The sequence below is a fragment of the Citrus sinensis genome, chromosome 5 (assembly GCF_022201045.2).
Source record: "Citrus sinensis cultivar Valencia sweet orange chromosome 5, DVS_A1.0, whole genome shotgun sequence".
NCBI classification, from domain to species: Eukaryota; Viridiplantae; Streptophyta; class Magnoliopsida; order Sapindales; family Rutaceae; genus Citrus; species Citrus sinensis.
The window spans coordinates 33080940-33099665 of NC_068560.1; the positions used below are offsets into that span (position 1 = coordinate 33080940).

Genomic DNA, 18726 nt, shown 5'->3' on the forward strand with positions numbered 1-18726 from the left:
GGCTAAAACAATTTATACATTGTAAAATGTAAATGTTTATTTAATTCAAACATGGTAATATCGCTTATCTAATGGATATAAATACTTATTTAATTACAAAAACTATTTTCAAAATTTTTGTTATTGTTTGATTTTATTTTCAATAAAGTTTTTAAGAAATTAATAAGCTATTTTGTCTCTACGAAAGCTCAAATTTAGGAGTAGAGATCGAAGAGATTTTCTAAAATGCCTATTATTTATTTCGTATTCTTATTTCATCTCTTTCATAATGTAACTTTCAAAACTTTTTTGTTAAATTAATTCTATAATATTTAATAAAAGTTTTAACTGACAATCAAGCAACTAATTTTTTTTTAGTAAAAGCTCGACTAATAAATATTGTATTAGTAAAATCTCTATTTGAATAAACTCTATTTGAAAAGTTATATCAAATAGAGCTTTAATATTGTATTGCAGCTAGACTATAAAAGAATGAAATGATTGTCACGCAGCATAGAAAAGAATAATAATGTTAGGAACCTCAATAATTGAGTTCCAACTATTTATGTTATTGAATCTAATAGATAACAAGTTTTATAATTGATAAAACTAATATTACAGTATTTAATAGATGAATGCTACAATAATTAGGCTCAAGTTAGGATTTAGTTATTAGTAGTTTGGATCTAATATCTGAATTGATATATGCTCAACTCTTCATAATCTTCTGCCTACATATGTGTAGATAGGAATATATAGTTAATATTTAATTAGTTTTATATTACCATCGAATAACTATCAAATTTATATTTTTAAAAGGTTAGTTCAGCAGTAAATTTAGACCCACTTTTAGGACCTAACAATACCAAAAAAATAAAAAAAAAAAGAGGGAGAGAAAAGTGTATGACTGATCATTAAATTGGGAATAAAAGACCAAAATTAGGATTAATTCAACTATTTATTGGGCTGCGATGTACTTTTCTCGTTCCCATTCAAAGTGGGATGCGAGTCAAAAGCATTGAAGGTCACGATTCCGATGGAAAATTAAAGTTTGAAAAACGTGAGTCAATTTGTCAAAATGCCCAGAACAACACGGCGAAAATACTGAAAAGAAAGTTGCAGAATTTGTACATTTTTATTCTGACGCAGTTTATGCGGCCATAAATCTCTGGCATTGAATTGTTGAAAAGTAATATCGTTGATGGATAAAGTTTTATCCAAAGCTGGAAAAATTGAAGAAAAAGAAGGTGATCAAGTTAGCTGTCATGCAAAAAAAAAAAAAAAATGAACAAAATTTTATGAATTTTCAGAAGAAATCTGCATCTAATTTTAGAATTTTGGGAAGGTTAAGTGATTATTTACAAAATCGTAGAAGAGCTTTCAATAGTTACAAAAAGAAAATTTCTATTTTTTTTTAATTAAAGAAATTTTATATTTTTAGAAACTGAGTTGCATTTCGATTGTGAGGTCCCCGTGGCTCTGGCCCTGCACTTCCAAACATACTGGTCCACTGGTCGTTCAAATCTCACATCACATAATTCACATTTTGTTGTAGAAATTTGTTAATTGTTTCTCTATCATTTCTTTTTTTTTCATTTTCTGCATGGAATTAGTTTTCCCTTTGCTTTCTCTTAATCCAAAACAATCGCAATTAATGATGTCATCCACTTCATTTTCTAAAATGGGTGAAATCCTCATTTTTTTAAGACAAAGTTAGATCCATAAAACATGTACAAAAAAAAAAAAAAAAGCATATGCGCCTTCATGGTCTGAAAATGTCATTAAAAAAATTTATAAAAACAATTAATATGTCCAATCAACTTTAACTTACTGGTGAGCAATTTCTTACCTTATTATTAAGGTTAGAATTTGAGGGTCGGATGTTTGTTGTGGATTCAAATTTTTTTAATAATAAAAAATTTCCTGAGCTAGACCTTAACTGTGACACATCCCAACCATGTTGAAATAATCCTCTAAATAATATATTTAATAAAAGCGAATTGCATAAGTCTAAATCCGACAATCACGATTCTGTCTCTACATTAAAAATAATATTAATTTATAGAAATATATATAAGTTAATGCATGCAATCTCTTGATTTCCTTTCTCTCCAACAAAAAAAAAAAAAAAAAAACCACAATTGCCAACCTTTTATATACACACAGACGATAAAAGCTGATTGCTTAATCTTGCACGCTTCAAATTCTCAGTGCTCTATGATCGTCATCACATCAATTATTAACTATGGCTTTGTCTCGAAAAAAATTTAGAATATTATGTTATTTATATAATATGTAAATAGGGTAAAAACTTGTTTAGTCCATATATTTTGAAATCAGTGTCCGTTTAGTCTTTATATTTTTAAAAATATCTCAAATCATCCCTACCATTAAATTATTTACACTTTTACCATTATCTTTTGTTCTTTTTAACTTATTTTTATAATATTGCCCGATTATAATAATTTTTTAGACATTATTAAAAAGAAAAAAATAAATTACCAGTTTAACACCAAACAATAAAATAAAATAAAATATATATATTAATTTTTGTGGAACACACTCTTGAGTTAAAATATTAATTTTTTAAAAAAAATTAATAATGTAATTTTTTTTTAAAAATTAATAATGTAATTTTTTTTTAAAAATTAATAATGTAATTTTTTTTAAAAAATTAATAATGTAATTTTTTTTAAAAAATTAATAATGTAATTTTTTACGATATTAATTTTTTAGACATACGTGAGCTTCCACAAAAATTAATATATACCTTTTTTGTTTTTATTTTATTTTTGAGTTTAATTTGATAATTTAATTTTTTATTAATATCCAAAAAAGAAATATTATTGTAAAAGTGTAATATTATAAAAATAAGTTAAAAATAATAAAAAATAATAGCATGAGTGTCAATATTTAGTAGCAGGGATGTTTTGAGGTGTTTTTAAAAATATAAGAACTAAATGGACACTAAACTCATAATATAGGGACTAAACAAACTTTTATCCTATGTAAATAATATTATAATATATATATATATATATATTTATTTTAAAAATTATTATATAAATAATAATTATATTAAATTTAATTACACATATAATATATAAAAAAACATTATATAAATTTCCCTCCTCTCTTGCCTTCTTATCACCTCGGTCCACGTAATTCGTTAAAAGAAATAATAATAATAATAATGCCAGTTATCTTTATTGATTTTGTTTAATTAATATAATAAAAAAGAAAGAAATAAAAAGAAATGAATTAAACAAAATCAGAGTGTCAATCTGTCTTATTAAAAACGGCTACTGAAAGTGGTGGGCCCCACACTAACTGATGCGATTCGACGCCCTGCTGAACTACTACTACTACTACTACTACAAGGACAACTTCTTTTTCGCTTTTGATTAGTCCTCCTTCATACATATTCGTCCACGTGACTATTTCCGCCTACTCCCTTTATCACCACGTGCTCAAAATTCCCCCATCTTCTTAAATCTTATTATTTCTCTCTCTCTCTGGGTGTGTTCCTTCTCCATTTGTTTTTTTTCACTCTCATCACTTTCTCTGCAAACATGAAGCTTCAAAAACTCTCTGTGGCGTTTAAAATCTTGAGCTTCAATTTAATTATTATTATTCTCCTGCAAGTTGAATCCTTAACGCCGGCGAACAACGACTACGCTTTCTTTGACATAAACTCGTTGGGCTCATCAACAATAGCAGCAACAACGCCGGCTTGGAAACCCGACGGCGGCAGCGTCAAGAACCGATCGTCGACGTCACGGAAGCCGTTTTCGAGCTGCGGAGTGTGGAGCAGGGCGTGCTCGAAGGAGGTGATGGAGCTGGCGCGGCGGCCGGAGACGGTGGATTGGCTGAGGAGTGTGAGGAGAACGATTCATCAGAATCCGGAGCTTGCTTTTCAAGAATTTGAAACCAGCAGGCTCTTGAGGGCCGAGTTGGATCGGATGGAGATTGGATACAAATACCCGTTGGCCAAAACAGGTATCCGGGCATGGGTCGGGACAGGCGGACCGCCGTTTGTTGCCCTCAGAGCTGACATGGATGCACTTCCGATTCAGGTTTTTTTTTAAAAAAAAAAATAATTAGTTTTATGTTTAGTTCCCGAAGAACATATTAGTATATTCATGCATGTGTCATATACATATATGTATGAGCTTGCATCATGCATGCATGTAATTGGATATACTGGTGGGTGGAAATTGATTTGGGAACGCCTCAAATTTGGAAATGTGAATATTTTTAATTTTTGAGAAATTGTTGAAATAATTTCTCTTCTCCTTCTTCTCTTTTTTTTTTTTTTTCCCAAAACCTTAATTCACGTCATGTTATTTTCATTATTATTATTTTGTATCTGCTTCCTGTTATTTTAGTTCCATTTATTGTGAATTTGTATTTTCAACTACTTCCCCGAATTAACAAAAATAAAAATAAAAACTTTTCATTTATTTATAAATAAAATTATTCATAATGTTTTTTGATCCTTTTTTGTTACTGAAACAACAACCTCTTATTTTCATAAAACTTGTCGTTTTACTAATTGTTTGTATTCATTTACGTTATCTTATGGATATCCATAATTTATCCGTCAGAGTAGATCAGATCTCAAAATGTACTTATACTTGTACTTAAAAATCATGTGAATCAAGACAGAGGGGCAAAAAAAAGCACCTGAAGTCAGAATTGTCTCAGCAGAATATTCCTTGATTTTAAGCTTCTTATGAACAAATATACAAATATTAGTTGGCATGCCACTGATTGTGTTGAATGTGGGAATGATGTAACAGGAAGCCGTCGAGTGGGAATACAAAAGCAAAGTGGCTGGCAAAATGCATGCCTGTGGACACGATGCGCACGTTGCCATGCTCATCGGTGCGGCCAAGATCTTGAAGAGCCGCGAACATCTTTTAAAGGTTTGAAAAGAAAAAAAAAATTATTAAAAAAAGAAGAAGATAAATGCCCTTCTTTGTTTGAATTGATGGTTTTTTTTTTTTTAACATCATTTTTGTTTAGTACTTCAGAAGCTTTTTGCACATTGGTTTTCTCTCTGCATGGATGTCCAATTTGGAGATGAATTATTGCACTTTATGAAATGAAACTAGGGTGGTGGCATTAACGTAACTGTTATAGGCAATTGAAGAAGAATAATGTGTGTGTGTGTAGGACGGTGGCTTTGCTTTTTGTTCAAGAACTGTAATTTGTATGGGCAGAAATTGCTTCTCAAAATGTCCGTGGGGGAAATAATAATGGGCCTCATAATTAATTTTCATTTTTAGCCGCATGTGGCCTTCACATAACAGGTCTTTTGGTTTGCTACCGACACGTCTTGTCTTTGTCAATTGCCTTCCCTAATGGGCAAAGCTATAATCGCATTGATGATGGGGGGTGTTAATTTTTTTTTTTAAAAAAAAGTTAAAAACCTAATATTTTTCAACCCTTTTTTGCGCATATCAGTCCACCGTCCTTTTATTTACTTTGAACAAGACTTTGAAAAAAAAGAAACACGAGAATTTGGAACACTCATACTTTTAAACCCAATAGTCATGGATAATGTAAGGTGGTATAACTGCTAACGTGCTATCATGTTATCTCTTCCTTGAACTTAATCACTTGTATAAGAGGCAAAGATGTTCTTTGCTTTTGCTTTTGCTTTTGCAATTTTTGTCTGTTCATTTCCTTTTGGTACAGAAGTCAACCATGTTATTTTGTTTCAATGGGGTGTCACATTAACTATTTAAAAAAAAAATTACAGGGATAGGCTTAAAAGATACATTGTTGATTTGTGTGTGACATTAAAAATGTTAGGCGTCTGATGGGTCATGGGCTTTCTGTGCATGTGCTTGTAAAACTACAATCTACTTTGCTTTGGCTTTGCAAGGCACTTTCAATATATGCTGTTACGCTTTGTATTATTTTTTAACAAATCTTTGATATTAGCTTAATGTATCCCACAAAATGGCCTTCTCCTTATCAACATGAATGAACCAGCAGCCACACTGCTCACACATGGTCTGTCTTGTGGACTAGCATGCATTAACTTATGCTAGATTCATTTTTTGAAATAAAGATGAATGCATGTTTGATAACGTCTTCAATTCAGAAAGTAAAACTGATTAAAAAAAAAAAAAAAGTGGAGCCAGGATAATACTTTAAATAGAAAAGGCAATAAACACTTGGGGGAACTTAGGTAGAGGTGCTGTGGTCTAATGATCTTACTTGAGCAGATTTATTAGTTTATTTTTATTTAATGGCTATGATTAAAAATTGGATAGGGAGCTAGCTAACAGGTTGGAAATTTTCTTCATCAAATTAAAACAGGTTTCTTTAATGAAAATTTGTTAGGTTCAGATGTATAGTGTTTCTTTTTTTTTTTTAATTTTTTTTTTATATTCTGCCACGTATTTGTTTAAGTTAGCTGCTGTAGCATTAACCTTTTTTTGGGTTTCTATTTAAAAATAAATATGCTTATCTGGATTTATTTTAAAATATAGTTGCACGCATGCTTGGTCTACCTAACCGTTATTATTTCAAACATATATTATTTTAATTCTATAGAAAATTTGAAGTTCTTTTCATTGATTGCATCACTTCTCTCTCCCTCCTTTCCGTAAATGCCCCGGCTTTGTTTAAGTTCTTTTATCATAAGATATCGTTTTGTGTATGGATCAATCGCTCTTCAGTGAGTTGGAAATCTATAACTTGCCCAATGAGAAAATAAAGTTTAATCAGCTTAAGCTTTTCTTAAGCAACTTAGAATCTTGTTACATATACCTTTTAACCAGTTATAAAATGAGATGAAAACAGACATCCAACTTCAAGAATCTAATGAAAAGAGAACTCAAAAACTTTTTCAAGTGCCAATCAAAATAAAAGACTTATTTTTTAACAAGTTAACACTTTGTTATGACAGGGAACTGTAATCTTGATATTCCAGCCAGCGGAGGAAGCTGGCAATGGTGCAAAAAGGATGATGGCTGATGGGGCTCTAGAAGATGTCGAGGCAATATTCGCCGTTCACGTGTCCCACGAGCATCCTACCGGTGTCATTGGTTCCAGGCCAGGTCCTTTGCTAGCCGGCTGTGGCTTTTTCCATGCTGTAATTAGCGGAAAAAAGGGTGGTGCCGCGAACCCACACCGCTCAGTTGACCCTGTTTTGGCAGCCTCAGCAGCTGTGATTAGCTTACAAGGCCTTGTCTCAAGAGAAGCAAATCCTTTGGACTCTCAGGTGAGTCTTTCTTTGTGGATAATTACAACCCATTTTGCTCTCAATCCCTCTTTTGGACTTCATTGACATTCTTAACTGCTATTGTTAATGTCTCAACATACAGGTTGTGTCTGTGACCTATTTCAACGGCGGAGATCATCTCGACATGATACCCGATGCTGTGGTCATTGGTGGTACCTTAAGAGCTTTCTCTAACACTAGTTTCTACCAACTACTACAAAGAATAGAGGAGGTTCTTTTTTTCTTTCTTTTTTTTTAAATGAACCCATTCGCAATACCTTGAACAATATGAGCTAACACAACTAGGACAATCTGAAACAGGTTATTGTCGAGCAGGCTAGGGTTTTTAGGTGCTCGGCAACAGTGGATTTCTTCGACAAGGGTAATACAGTCTATCCCCCCACCGTGAATGATGAAGACATGTATGAGCATGTGAAGAAAGTGGCCATTGATTTGTTAGGTCCTATGAATTATAGGGTGGTTCCACCAATGATGGGGGCAGAGGACTTCTCTTTTTACTCAGAGGTGGTTCCTGCAGCCTTCTACTACATCGGAATAAAAAACGAGACCTTGGGTTCAATACATACAGGACATTCACCCTATTTTATGATAGATGAAGATGTTCTACCTGTAGGTGCTGCAGTTCATGCAACTATTGCAGAAAGATTTCTAAATGAGTATGGACAAGGCTGGAACAATTGGCTGTAGCTTAAGCCAATAGAGCAGGAAGTATTTAATCAAAGAGCAAGAATTATACTAACTTGTGCTCCCTTATTTTTGGTGCACTTGGCAGTTAAAGGGCATAATCTACCGCAGACAGGTTAAAGACCCTAGTTTTTTGGTGTACTCGGGGTTTAGGGGAGGACATGCAAGGGGCAAGAGTGTAAATGATGAAGTAGAGGATCCTCTACTGGTACCATTAGTTTTAAGTTGTAAACCTACTAAATGTTCTACATGTTTGTAGCTTGCTTTTATTTAATTATATTAAGGGGAATTATTCTGTCCATAAGATTCTGGAGAAAAAGTCCTGAACACAAAATCAAGGCAGAGGGTGTGCTCTCACTATTTTATTGTAAATACTAGAAAAGAACTGGTTCTGTAGACAGAAGGCAGCGATGAGATTTTCAATTTGGTAAAACATAGACCACCCGAAATGACTGAAGCAACTACAACTTAAGAATCTTATTTGTGAGAATGCCTAATCTAGCTACTAAACTTAACAGAATGATGGCCAGACTCCAAATTCATCTTGCTTGATACAATTTTGTTTCGACATTACTACCTGTATCACTTTCATTTGCCCATTGCAGATAGTTGAATGGCATCTCGGTTTAATCTCTCCTCTCTCACATGCACACGGGAAACTCGTACATTTAATGTCTAGGAAACATGATATTTCATCATATTCATCAACTCCTGTCTAAGGAAGAAAAATAGAAATTCTGCCTTGACGCAAACATAAATTTAAGCACATTATTTATTTCATCTATTCAGCGAGCACACTGCAAATAAATTTTGAAAATTTCCTTCAAAATTTCAAATTCATTTTTCAGTGTTAAGTACTAAAAAGGATAGGGCTTCTAGAGCTTTATCAAAACTAACAACGCCTTATTACTCTGACAGTTCTCACCTCTTCTCACCACATAAACATCTAGCAGCTTGTAGAGCAAAATATGTGAGGATGATATCAGCACCAGCCCGTCGAAGGCACATCAAGGACTCCATCATCACCCTCTGCTCATCAATCATTTTGAGAGCACCACCAGCCTTGATCATTGAGTATTCACCAGATACCTGGTACCGTGAAGATAGCAAAGTCAGAGAGAGGTGGGAGGAAATTGAAGTAAAACAATATATTTTTGTTCAGTTAGCAGCTGGAAAAAGTAACGTTGGATTGTTGTCCAGAAAATACTCCAATAACTGTCATTTTTATCCAACGGTATGCCAGTTCTCAACATAAAGATGGTATGGATAAATTCTAAGATAAAACAATACTGAAACCAAGTAAGCTCAGGCCAGATAAAAGAGCACCTGATATGCAGCAATCGGCAGAGGATATTTATCCCTGAGAAGCCTAATGACATCCAAATAAGGAAGACCCGGTTTCACCTGTGAACCAAGGACAGAAAACTTCAGCATGAAAGGAGGTTCAGACATGAAAATAATTCAATCAGAAACAAAAACAGCAATACTAACCAAAAGGATGTCAGCTCCTTCTGATTCGTCTGCTTGGGCTTCAACTAGAGCCTCTCTGTAATTTGCTGGATTCATCTGATAACTTTTGGTTATGAAGCCAAAATAATATGCAAAAGTAAGCGCCAGAAATGCCGAATAACAAATTTACCATATAATTCAATAACTCTAATCACATACGTCTTTTTATCTCCAAAACGTGGATTTGAATCTAGTGCTTCCCGAAATGGACCATAAAATGAACTTGCATATCTGTTTGCATGACAATAGAAATTGGCGCATTAGATTAGTGACAAAAGATTGCATACTTGTATTTGTATTGCACCAAGATGGCCAAATATAACCATAAAAAACAGACGAACACAGAGTGCAGTTCGTGTACCCAATGAAACAATATTGTTATAAATGCACTTCTGATTAATGACAGACTCAACCAAATTATGCTCTCTACACCAAATCAGGTGCTATGTGCTACAATTACAACATACAATCAAGTGACCATGACACAATGAGAAATTATGAACAACATACAATCAGAGTCTGTGCATGTGGTCCACTGAAAAGGAAATATCCATTAACATTGCAATATGTAACAGGAAGCAGAACATTATGAGGTAAAAGAAAAATCATATGGTAAAATTACTTGGCTGTATAGGACATGATAGAAACATGCTGAAAACCTTCAGCATCAAGAGCTGCTCGAATTGCTCCTACACGACCATCCATCATATCGCTGGGACTCACAACATCTGCTCCAGCACGGGCCTATTTATAGAAGTAACGACGCCAATACAGTCAAGAACTAGTCAGGTAAGTCAGAAACAAAAATATGGCAGTGAATACTAGAAACATCCTACAAGGTTAATATTGGGCAGCTGGTGAGAAGAGAAATAGCCAACTAGAACCAATCAAAACACCTTTTCACTACATGTAAATAACAACAAACATTAAGTTGTGTGAAGTATTCCTCAATATGGTCTGAACAAATGACTGCATCAACACTTAAAAAGGCAATAACTCTTCTGAAGCCTCCGGAGATCACAGATGTTTTTAGAAACTAAATAGAGATGCCATAAATTTTAATGGTGGAAAATCAGACTGTACAACAATATGGTCTGAACAAATGACTGCATCAACACTTAAAAAGGCAATAACTCTTCTGAAGCCTCCGGAGATCACAGATATTTTTAGAAACTAAATAGAGATGCCATAAATTTTAATGGTGGAAAATCAACAGAAATTACCTGGGACACAGCTTGTTTACATAATTGATGCACTGTTTCATCATTCATAATGACTCCTGCAGTACATTGCAGAAATACGGCAATGAGTTACTGTGTGTCTGCAATCATGAAAACTTCATAATTTGACCAATAAAAGTAGCCGAGAAACATGGGCAAAGGTTCTCTTTCCCACACACGTGTGTGCACATGCACATGCTTAAAGCTCATTTCTTTAGCCCAATAAAGAGTTGAAAAGAAAAACATTTCAAAGGAGATACTTCCGCTGCTTCCGCATTTCTATTTTCAAACATAGTAGCAACAATAAGGATACAGACTTACCGTCTTCTCTGACAATACCATCATGCCCATCAGAGGAATATGGATCTAAAGCAACATCAGTGTAAATTACCTAAAGAAAGAAATATTAGTAAAAAAAATTGCCACAATTCCATACATAGAGAATCCTAATCAGAAACATAACTACTTCCAGAAGCATAAATGATTTTGACTTACAAGTAAATAATTTTGACTTACAAGATCAGGGTATCTATCCTTGAGCAGCCATATTGTACGAGGCACCAGACCATTATCATTGTATGCTTCATCTCCTGTGGGAGACTGAAATGCAAAATACCAATTATATTATAGAAGCCCTGGTTTAAAGAAGAGAAATGTAGAAAGAGAATATAAACCTTCAAAGCATCTGGAACTTTGGGGAAGAGCACAACACTATTCACACCAACATCCCGTGCTTTCGCCACCTGCAGCAAACAATGCTTTGTCAAATGCAATTAAGCAATTCTATTAGCATTCTGCACATGAACATTGCAAGAGTAAAACAGAAAAGATGCTCCTATACAGTCTGCTAAACAATTTTTTGCAAGCAACGGGAAACGTAAACTCTAAAAGTTCCTCGTCTAGCAAAGAAACAACATATAAATTTTAAAGACAGTAGAGTGCTTAATCATTACTGCCTTAGGCAGTGAATGTAAATCCAAATTCTCTTTGTTGAAAACGATAGGCAGAATAGTGACAGCTGAATCACCTCTTGAACAAGTCCATGTCTCCAACCAAGTCTATAACAACCGGGCATGGCCCCAATAGGCGTGTCCTCCTCTCCTGCAAAATTTTCAGTTGATTTATCCTATTAACAACTCACGTGCGTGTGCTGCTGCTCACAATTTGAATTTATAGCTACAGAAGAAATATTCATGACAGAAGCAACCTTCATGAATAAAAAGTGGATATACAAAATTTGCCGGTGAAAGATTTGTTTCCTGGAAGGATGCTCTCATTGCGGGGGACTTCCTATTACGGCGAGGCCGCCGACTAAGTGGCTGACATAAAACAACATTATTAGTTACAGAAGCTTACACAAAAGCAATGCATGGTAATTTAACATAAGCGAACCAAAATTAAGTATACTAAATCGTGCATACTTTATCAACTTTATCATTGACCCAAAAAAAAAAAAAATTTGAAGCTTAGCGATGTCATGACAATTGAAGAACTCACTTGACAAATTAAACGCATAATTAATTACACGATTACGAGATAGAATAGAGAATAGAGGCTCACTCACAAGAGAAGGAACTACAGGAGTTCCAGCTGGCGCGGCAGGCTTTGGTGGCACGGGAGGCGCTTCTGGAATATTTCCCGCCACAACAGCCGCCTCACACTCAGCGTCACTGATTCCAAGCTTCTTCGACGCTCCATCGTGCGATTTGCTTGCTGTAACAACCAAACGACGTGCCATTACGGTTTTCGTTTTGACGCAATTGAACCTTAACGTCACCGATGGTCTTAATCCGACGTACTTCTGACATTCCAATTGCTTGATCGAAGGAGCGCCACAAGGCGCGTGAAATACCGACGAAGCCATTAATTCACTTTCAACTCTGTATGAATTCACGATCAGATTCGTGCCAAATTTGAAAAAAAAAATGACGAAGATGTAAATAAAAATCTGTTTGGTTGCTGAGAACACGCAGGAAAATGGACAGGAAAATCCTACCTTTGAAGTTTTAAGAGAGTAGAAGCTTATCTATCCGGTTGCGATTTAGACAGTAGAGTGGCCAATAGGACGAGATATGAAGCCGTTGACGTAGACAGAGGATCTCCCGCTCTTACCTACCTCTCTCTTTTTCTGACAATCGAGTTTGTCGTTGGATTAGGTCGAGTTTTTTGTCCCTACTCTCGTGAGTAGTAATTCTTTATATACTCGCTTTCTTAGCCGCCACTTCTCTTTATTGGGCTTCGACAGATTCTTTAGGGCCATTTCAGGCCCAAGGAGGACTAACACAAACAAAAGCCCTTTCATGGGTAAAGGACTTGAGAAAGTGTGGATTCACTGTTCGGGATTTGAGAAGGTGTGTACTCAAAAAGTGAAATGGATTGAAGAATCTCAATTTTATTAAATAGAGTAGGCCTTTTACACCAACCCCTTAAGATTTTATAAAATCTCTCTTCAATTGAAATTACTTAAATAACTAAGGCAAACAAATTTCATTCTTTTAATACACACACAGACACACATATATTAAATTTCAATTACAAAAATATTTATTTTTATGAAACTTACAAGAATTTAAGATTTTGAAGATAGAAACTAAATAACAGGAAAAAAATAATTTAAGATTTTTGTGCATTTTATAAATAAAATGTTAGAAAGAAATATTCTTTTTAAAGTAAAATTTTTATGGTAAGATGGTTGATTCTAATATATAACTACTGTTTTATAAACTAAATGGTGAAATTAAGGGAAAAAAAAATTCAAAAGTGGTGTTAAAAGAATTTTAGAGGGGTGTTAAAAGCTCCACTCTATTGAATATTTAATTTGGGCTTACTTGCGTAACCCATTGTGAAGTGACCCAAGGGGCCAATTTTACAGCGTTTTGCATGAGTGTTGCTTATAGCTGTGATATTAACAAATCCACGATAAAGCCATTTGTTAAGATGTTACGAGCACTTAATTAAATTCAAAATGTCATGCTACGCACATACAAGTTTCCCAAATTATACGATATCAAGCACTAATATTTACCATAGTGAAATGATAAAGTTTAAAAATAAATCAATACAAATGATATATTGATATCAAGCATTAATGTTTACCATAATGAAATGATAAAGTTTAAAAATAAATCAATACAAATGATAGAGCCTAGTGATAATCCACCCTCTCAATAAAAGTTGAGAAAGTGGGTTCCGGTCTCTGTTATTATGTAGCTATAAATACTCCTAATTATAAATTATTTGTGAGTTGAGGATAGATACGTCCCTTAATTATGAGTCGGATAGAAATCTAAGCTATGCCCCTATATAATTTTCAATAGATTTTTAATTGTATGTATAAGTAGATTTATGATGATAAAAATACCAGTCTTAAAAATAATAATTAATAAATGATAGTTATTCGGTCATAATACATCATTTAAGATACAATTTTTTTTCACAACTACTTTCAGTGAAATTTTTATGTGCTTGTTAATTTAGTTAATAAAGTTTTTTGAGGTAATACACGAGGTAATCTTAGTATTTATGTGGGAGGAATTTAGGTAATGTTTATTTTTTCTATTTGAAATTTAAGTGGGTTTGAATTTGACTAAAGTTTGAATAAGTTTGAATGCATATATCCAAATAACACATTTATTTTTCTTTTTACAATATCTGAATGTAGATGTTAAGTTGTTTGATTTTTAGAAGAAAACATCTGCAATATGATATCTTGACATATATAACCCCACAAATATTAACAATATTCATATTTATTTGTTAAATATATGACAAGTTATAAATAAATTATTTGATTAGTTAAAAGAATTTGATAATGTGCACCTTAACAAAGCATGAAAAATAAAATATATATATATCTAACAAATGTATTTTTTTAATATTATATGATATTTTTTCTTGTTAATTGAATAAACCAACTAAGAATTCTAATCATTTGGATGAAAATTACTGTATTAAATAATATTTAAGATTCTCATTCACAATTAAAAACAAGTTTATAGTTAAATACATAAAGAACAAATAAAATGGATAAATAAAAAATAATAAAAGAATAATTTATATAGTTGAAAATACATGTACTTACTAGAGATATTAATGAGAGAGAACATTGAAGTTCTATTCAGATGTTTTGTCGTTGAGATGAAAGTAAGAATATTTAACTTTTTCTATTCATACCAAAACTAAATATTTTGCAGTCAGACACAACTTACAAAAAATAAACAAAGTAAAAATTTTAAATATCTAAAAATAATTAAAATTCAGGCAGATAAAAAACAAATAACCCTTGATTTTTATTTTTTATTTTTATTTTCGAAAGTAATATAGTTTATATAAACCCACTTGAAATATTATTTTCTCATGCCAATACATACATATATATATATATATATATATATATATATATATATATGTGTGTGTGTGTGTGTGTGTGTGGGCGCGCGCGCGTATTTATATGTGTGTATGTGTACAGTTGCTTCACATTATAATTGCTTACTAAATATGCGAAAACGCAAGGTCTTTAAGTTCATGTGACTTTGATTCGACGATCTTTGTGGGGACCTTACGATATAAAAGAAAAGATTTTGTTCGACTCGTGGAACTCTCATTTTTTTTTTTCTTCTATCACGCGTGAAAATTTTTATGCTCGTGACAATCATGTTCATGGGGGGTGACTTAATGAAAAGAAGCATTCAGATTGAGATATTCAGAGAGAGTGAGGGTGAAAGATCTTAAATTTCAATTAAAGTTGTGTATTTGGGATACCATGCATTATTTTTTTCTTTCTTTCTGTTTTTTGCCTCAAAATCTCTTTTGCATTTCACTATTTTTTATTTTTTTTTGTTTGACCACGAGGTATCTTGGGGGAGGGCCCCAACTGTGGGAGGCACCTTTAAGCTCGTAACACAATCCAGAGTAGAAGTCCTCGCTCGAACCGAGAGAGGTTCTCTCAACAAAGGCGACTTCCCTGCGACTTAAACTGGGAAACAAACCCAGTCAAATCACTTAAGGGGACTCCATTACTAGTGGAGCCAACACTTTGTTGGTGTATAAATCCATTTTACTTATTACATTCCGTGTGAAGTGGGGCATTATAAATTCATAATATCGTGGTCCCACTCAAAGATAGTCTTTTGACCATTAAGTAATTTCTTTTCGAGCGATCTCCATTGATAAATAATAGTAATAATTGAGTGCATGTAAGTTTAGTCATTAAAAGTTTAAGTTAAATAACCAAGGATTACGTGAATCAAAATCTGTGACCAAGTAAAGTTAAATAGCCTAGTCCCTTATATGTTAATTTATTTTTTTTTCCTTTAATAGAATGTATTAAATGGCGGTTAAAACTTATAATTAAATAATTACCTTTTTACTCCTGTATTTATTCAGAATAAGCAAAGTTATTTTCCAAGATCAAAGGAACGCTTAAAATGCTTTCTATTATTAATCATAATATTTTCGAAATTATGATTATTACATAATTGATTGATGGATAAGTGTTAGGAGAATTACTCTTATGAGACATTCACTTCCACTTGTTTAATTCAAATGTCGTCCTAATTACCAAAAGCTTTACAAACAAGTTCTTTAAAATTTATTTGTCTACCTAATTATGATCGATCGTTCTCTTCTTCTTTCTTTTCTTATTGATTGACATTCTCAGACTTGATGGATATACATAAATTAACCCATAAATATTTTATTAATTTTTTTTTCTTCATGCATGCATAGTAATGACTACATAAAATTTAATCAATTGCCATCCTCGTAAACAAGCCAACAAAACATATTCCTGAATGACATTAATTGTCCATCGATTTGTAACGTGCCAACAATAAAATCTTTGAATGATCATGTGCACACCTAAAATATAAAGTACTAATTTGCAGAAGAAAGACATGCGTTGATTTGATATTTGATGTCTAAGCGGCTCATGCAGCACGTCATTTCCTTTCTGCTGTTTAATTAATTAAATATTCGGGTTTTGTTTTGTTTTTAGGTTAAAGCCTTAAAAAGCATTTCTTTTTCTTTTTCCAAATTTCTTCCATGATTTTTTTTTATTTTTTATTATTTTGTGTAAAGCGAGGTAACGTTACACATCAATTAAAAGCCATGTGTCGCTACTTTGTAAGCAACGCTCATGATGATGATGAGAGGGTATTTAATTTTCATGTACGCATACCCAAATATCAATGTAATTTTCAGTTGTCATGGATTCTACTCCAAATTAAACTTGAAAAAAAAAAATGAATTCTTAACCTCTTCAACTGGACAGTATTTAGAGGAATTATACATTTTTAATCTGAAAACTTGTACCACACAGTTGATTTATGATAATTCTCTTCGCTTAATCATGAGAAGTAATGTGAATAATTTGGAGGATGAGAAAATTATTTTATTGCTCTTTAATCTCTTTTATAAAAGTACATTAAAAATACGGGTGATTGATATTTTCGCCGCTTGAAAAATTACGTTTCTTTTATTGTAAATTCATTATTTATTTTACCTTGATGTTTGGTCTTTTTCAGTGAAGGAGTCCGATTATAATTAGATAAAATATTAACTAATAAATTCACTGGATCGTAATTGTGAAACAACAGTAAAAGAATGGAAAAAGGATGAAGATTGTGATGATGTCAGACCTAACCTATCGATTTTCTATCTTAACACCGTGTAATAGTTTTTATGAGTGGCAAAATATCGTTAGTCGTGACGCATACGAATCAATTAAATAGAAGATTTGCAAGCTTTCCATTATTTTGACCAAGAAACCAAAGACTTTGCTTGGAGTCCAAGCTAAAAGTTACAAAATCCGCGGGCCAACTCTTTGCGAAATTTCTTCATTCAACGTGTAAAACCAAAGTCGAGCCTTCAAATTTAGTGGACCCATTATTATTATTTACGATTGTGGGCCCATTATTTAGATCTCATTAAAATCCCAGTTGATTTTGTACGACATTGTTAAGATCGCTTTAGGCACAGCAAATTTAATACATTTTGTCAGGCTTATCATGGACAAGATTATCTTAAAAACGATAATTACTAATTTAATTCTTATATTGTGACTTAAACATTTATTTAGTCTCTACATTTAAAAAAATATTTTTAAATACTTCTCCTATTAAGTAGATTATACTCTTACCTCTGTTTTTCTTTCTTTTTTTACGGTAATATCTTTATAATAATATTATTGGCATTAAATAGTTTATTTATAAAAAACAATAAACAAGTTAATGAATATTCAGTTACTAACAAATTAACTAATCCCTCTAACAATATTGTTGGAAAGGTTATAATATGTTTAGTTACAGTAGTGTTCTGAAATAATTTTTTAAAATATGAAAACTAAACATGCGCTTAAATTAAAATAAAGGGACTAAACGATTATTTATCCTCTTAAAAATTATAGATGAGATGAAATTACATAGTTTCAAGAGAACAAGTAATCGTGAATATATTCAATTGCACGCACTTTATTTTAATAAAATCATTATCATTTATTGTAAATGTATATATACATGTATAGTTATAACAAGACCGGCCAAATTAAAATATCATAAGATAAGTTTTATTTACTATAATTATAATTGATTTTTAAAGAAGGGGTCCATATTACTTCTCTAAGTCAAAAAAATAACTAAAAACGGTCATGGATTTTTCTCGAGAGGGATAAGCGAAAGAGGTGGCCTACAACAAACATGCTTTCCTTTTGGGAAAAAAAAGAAAGATTTTATTTTATAAAAGATTGATTGAGCATGGAAAGATTTGAGATTGAGATCATTTCTTTCTTCTTTTAAGGTTTTCTTTTTTTTTTTTTAATTGGAAAAAAATACACTCTAAAATTTTGTCAAAGATTTTTTTTCCCTCTCATTTTAGTGTTAGAAGGTTTTTAGATCTAGCAGTAATTCCATAGAAGGTTATTCTGTACACGATTTCTTTCAATTATTTTGACAAAAGAATTTACCAAGATTTATTGAATTATTTGCGTATTTTTTGTAAAAGAAAATTTCATTCGCTAATTAATTTAATTTAATTTTTTTTCTGATCTTTATTGAATTCATCTTTCACATGAAAAAG

General features: G+C 32.3%; 2 protein-coding genes across 2 annotated transcripts; one reads left to right on the forward strand and one right to left on the reverse strand.

Moving 5' to 3' along the window:
• The first annotated feature begins 3483 nt into the window (after positions 1 to 3483).
• Positions 3484 to 8228, forward strand: LOC102608592 (IAA-amino acid hydrolase ILR1-like 6). Its single transcript, XM_006472730.4, has 5 exons — positions 3484 to 4055; positions 4782 to 4907; positions 6905 to 7219; positions 7323 to 7451; positions 7541 to 8228. The coding sequence occupies exons 1-5, from the start codon at positions 3552 to 3554 to the stop codon at positions 7925 to 7927; spliced, it is 1461 nt and encodes a 486-aa protein (XP_006472793.2). The 5' UTR covers positions 3484 to 3551; the 3' UTR covers positions 7928 to 8228.
• A 450-nt stretch (positions 8229 to 8678) lies between these two features.
• LOC102608887 (delta-aminolevulinic acid dehydratase, chloroplastic) lies at positions 8679 to 12817 on the reverse strand. The gene is made up of 13 exons (XM_006472731.4): positions 12650 to 12817; positions 12218 to 12533; positions 11861 to 11972; positions 11681 to 11754; positions 11328 to 11396; positions 11170 to 11253; positions 10975 to 11044; positions 10657 to 10712; positions 10056 to 10177; positions 9593 to 9664; positions 9416 to 9497; positions 9251 to 9328; positions 8679 to 9013 (listed from the first exon to the last, which is right to left on the reverse strand). Exons 2-13 carry the CDS (start codon positions 12515 to 12517, stop codon positions 8846 to 8848), a joined length of 1287 nt encoding a protein of 428 aa, XP_006472794.2. The 5' UTR covers positions 12518 to 12533; positions 12650 to 12817; the 3' UTR covers positions 8679 to 8845.
• Between the last annotated feature and the right edge of the window lie 5909 nt (positions 12818 to 18726).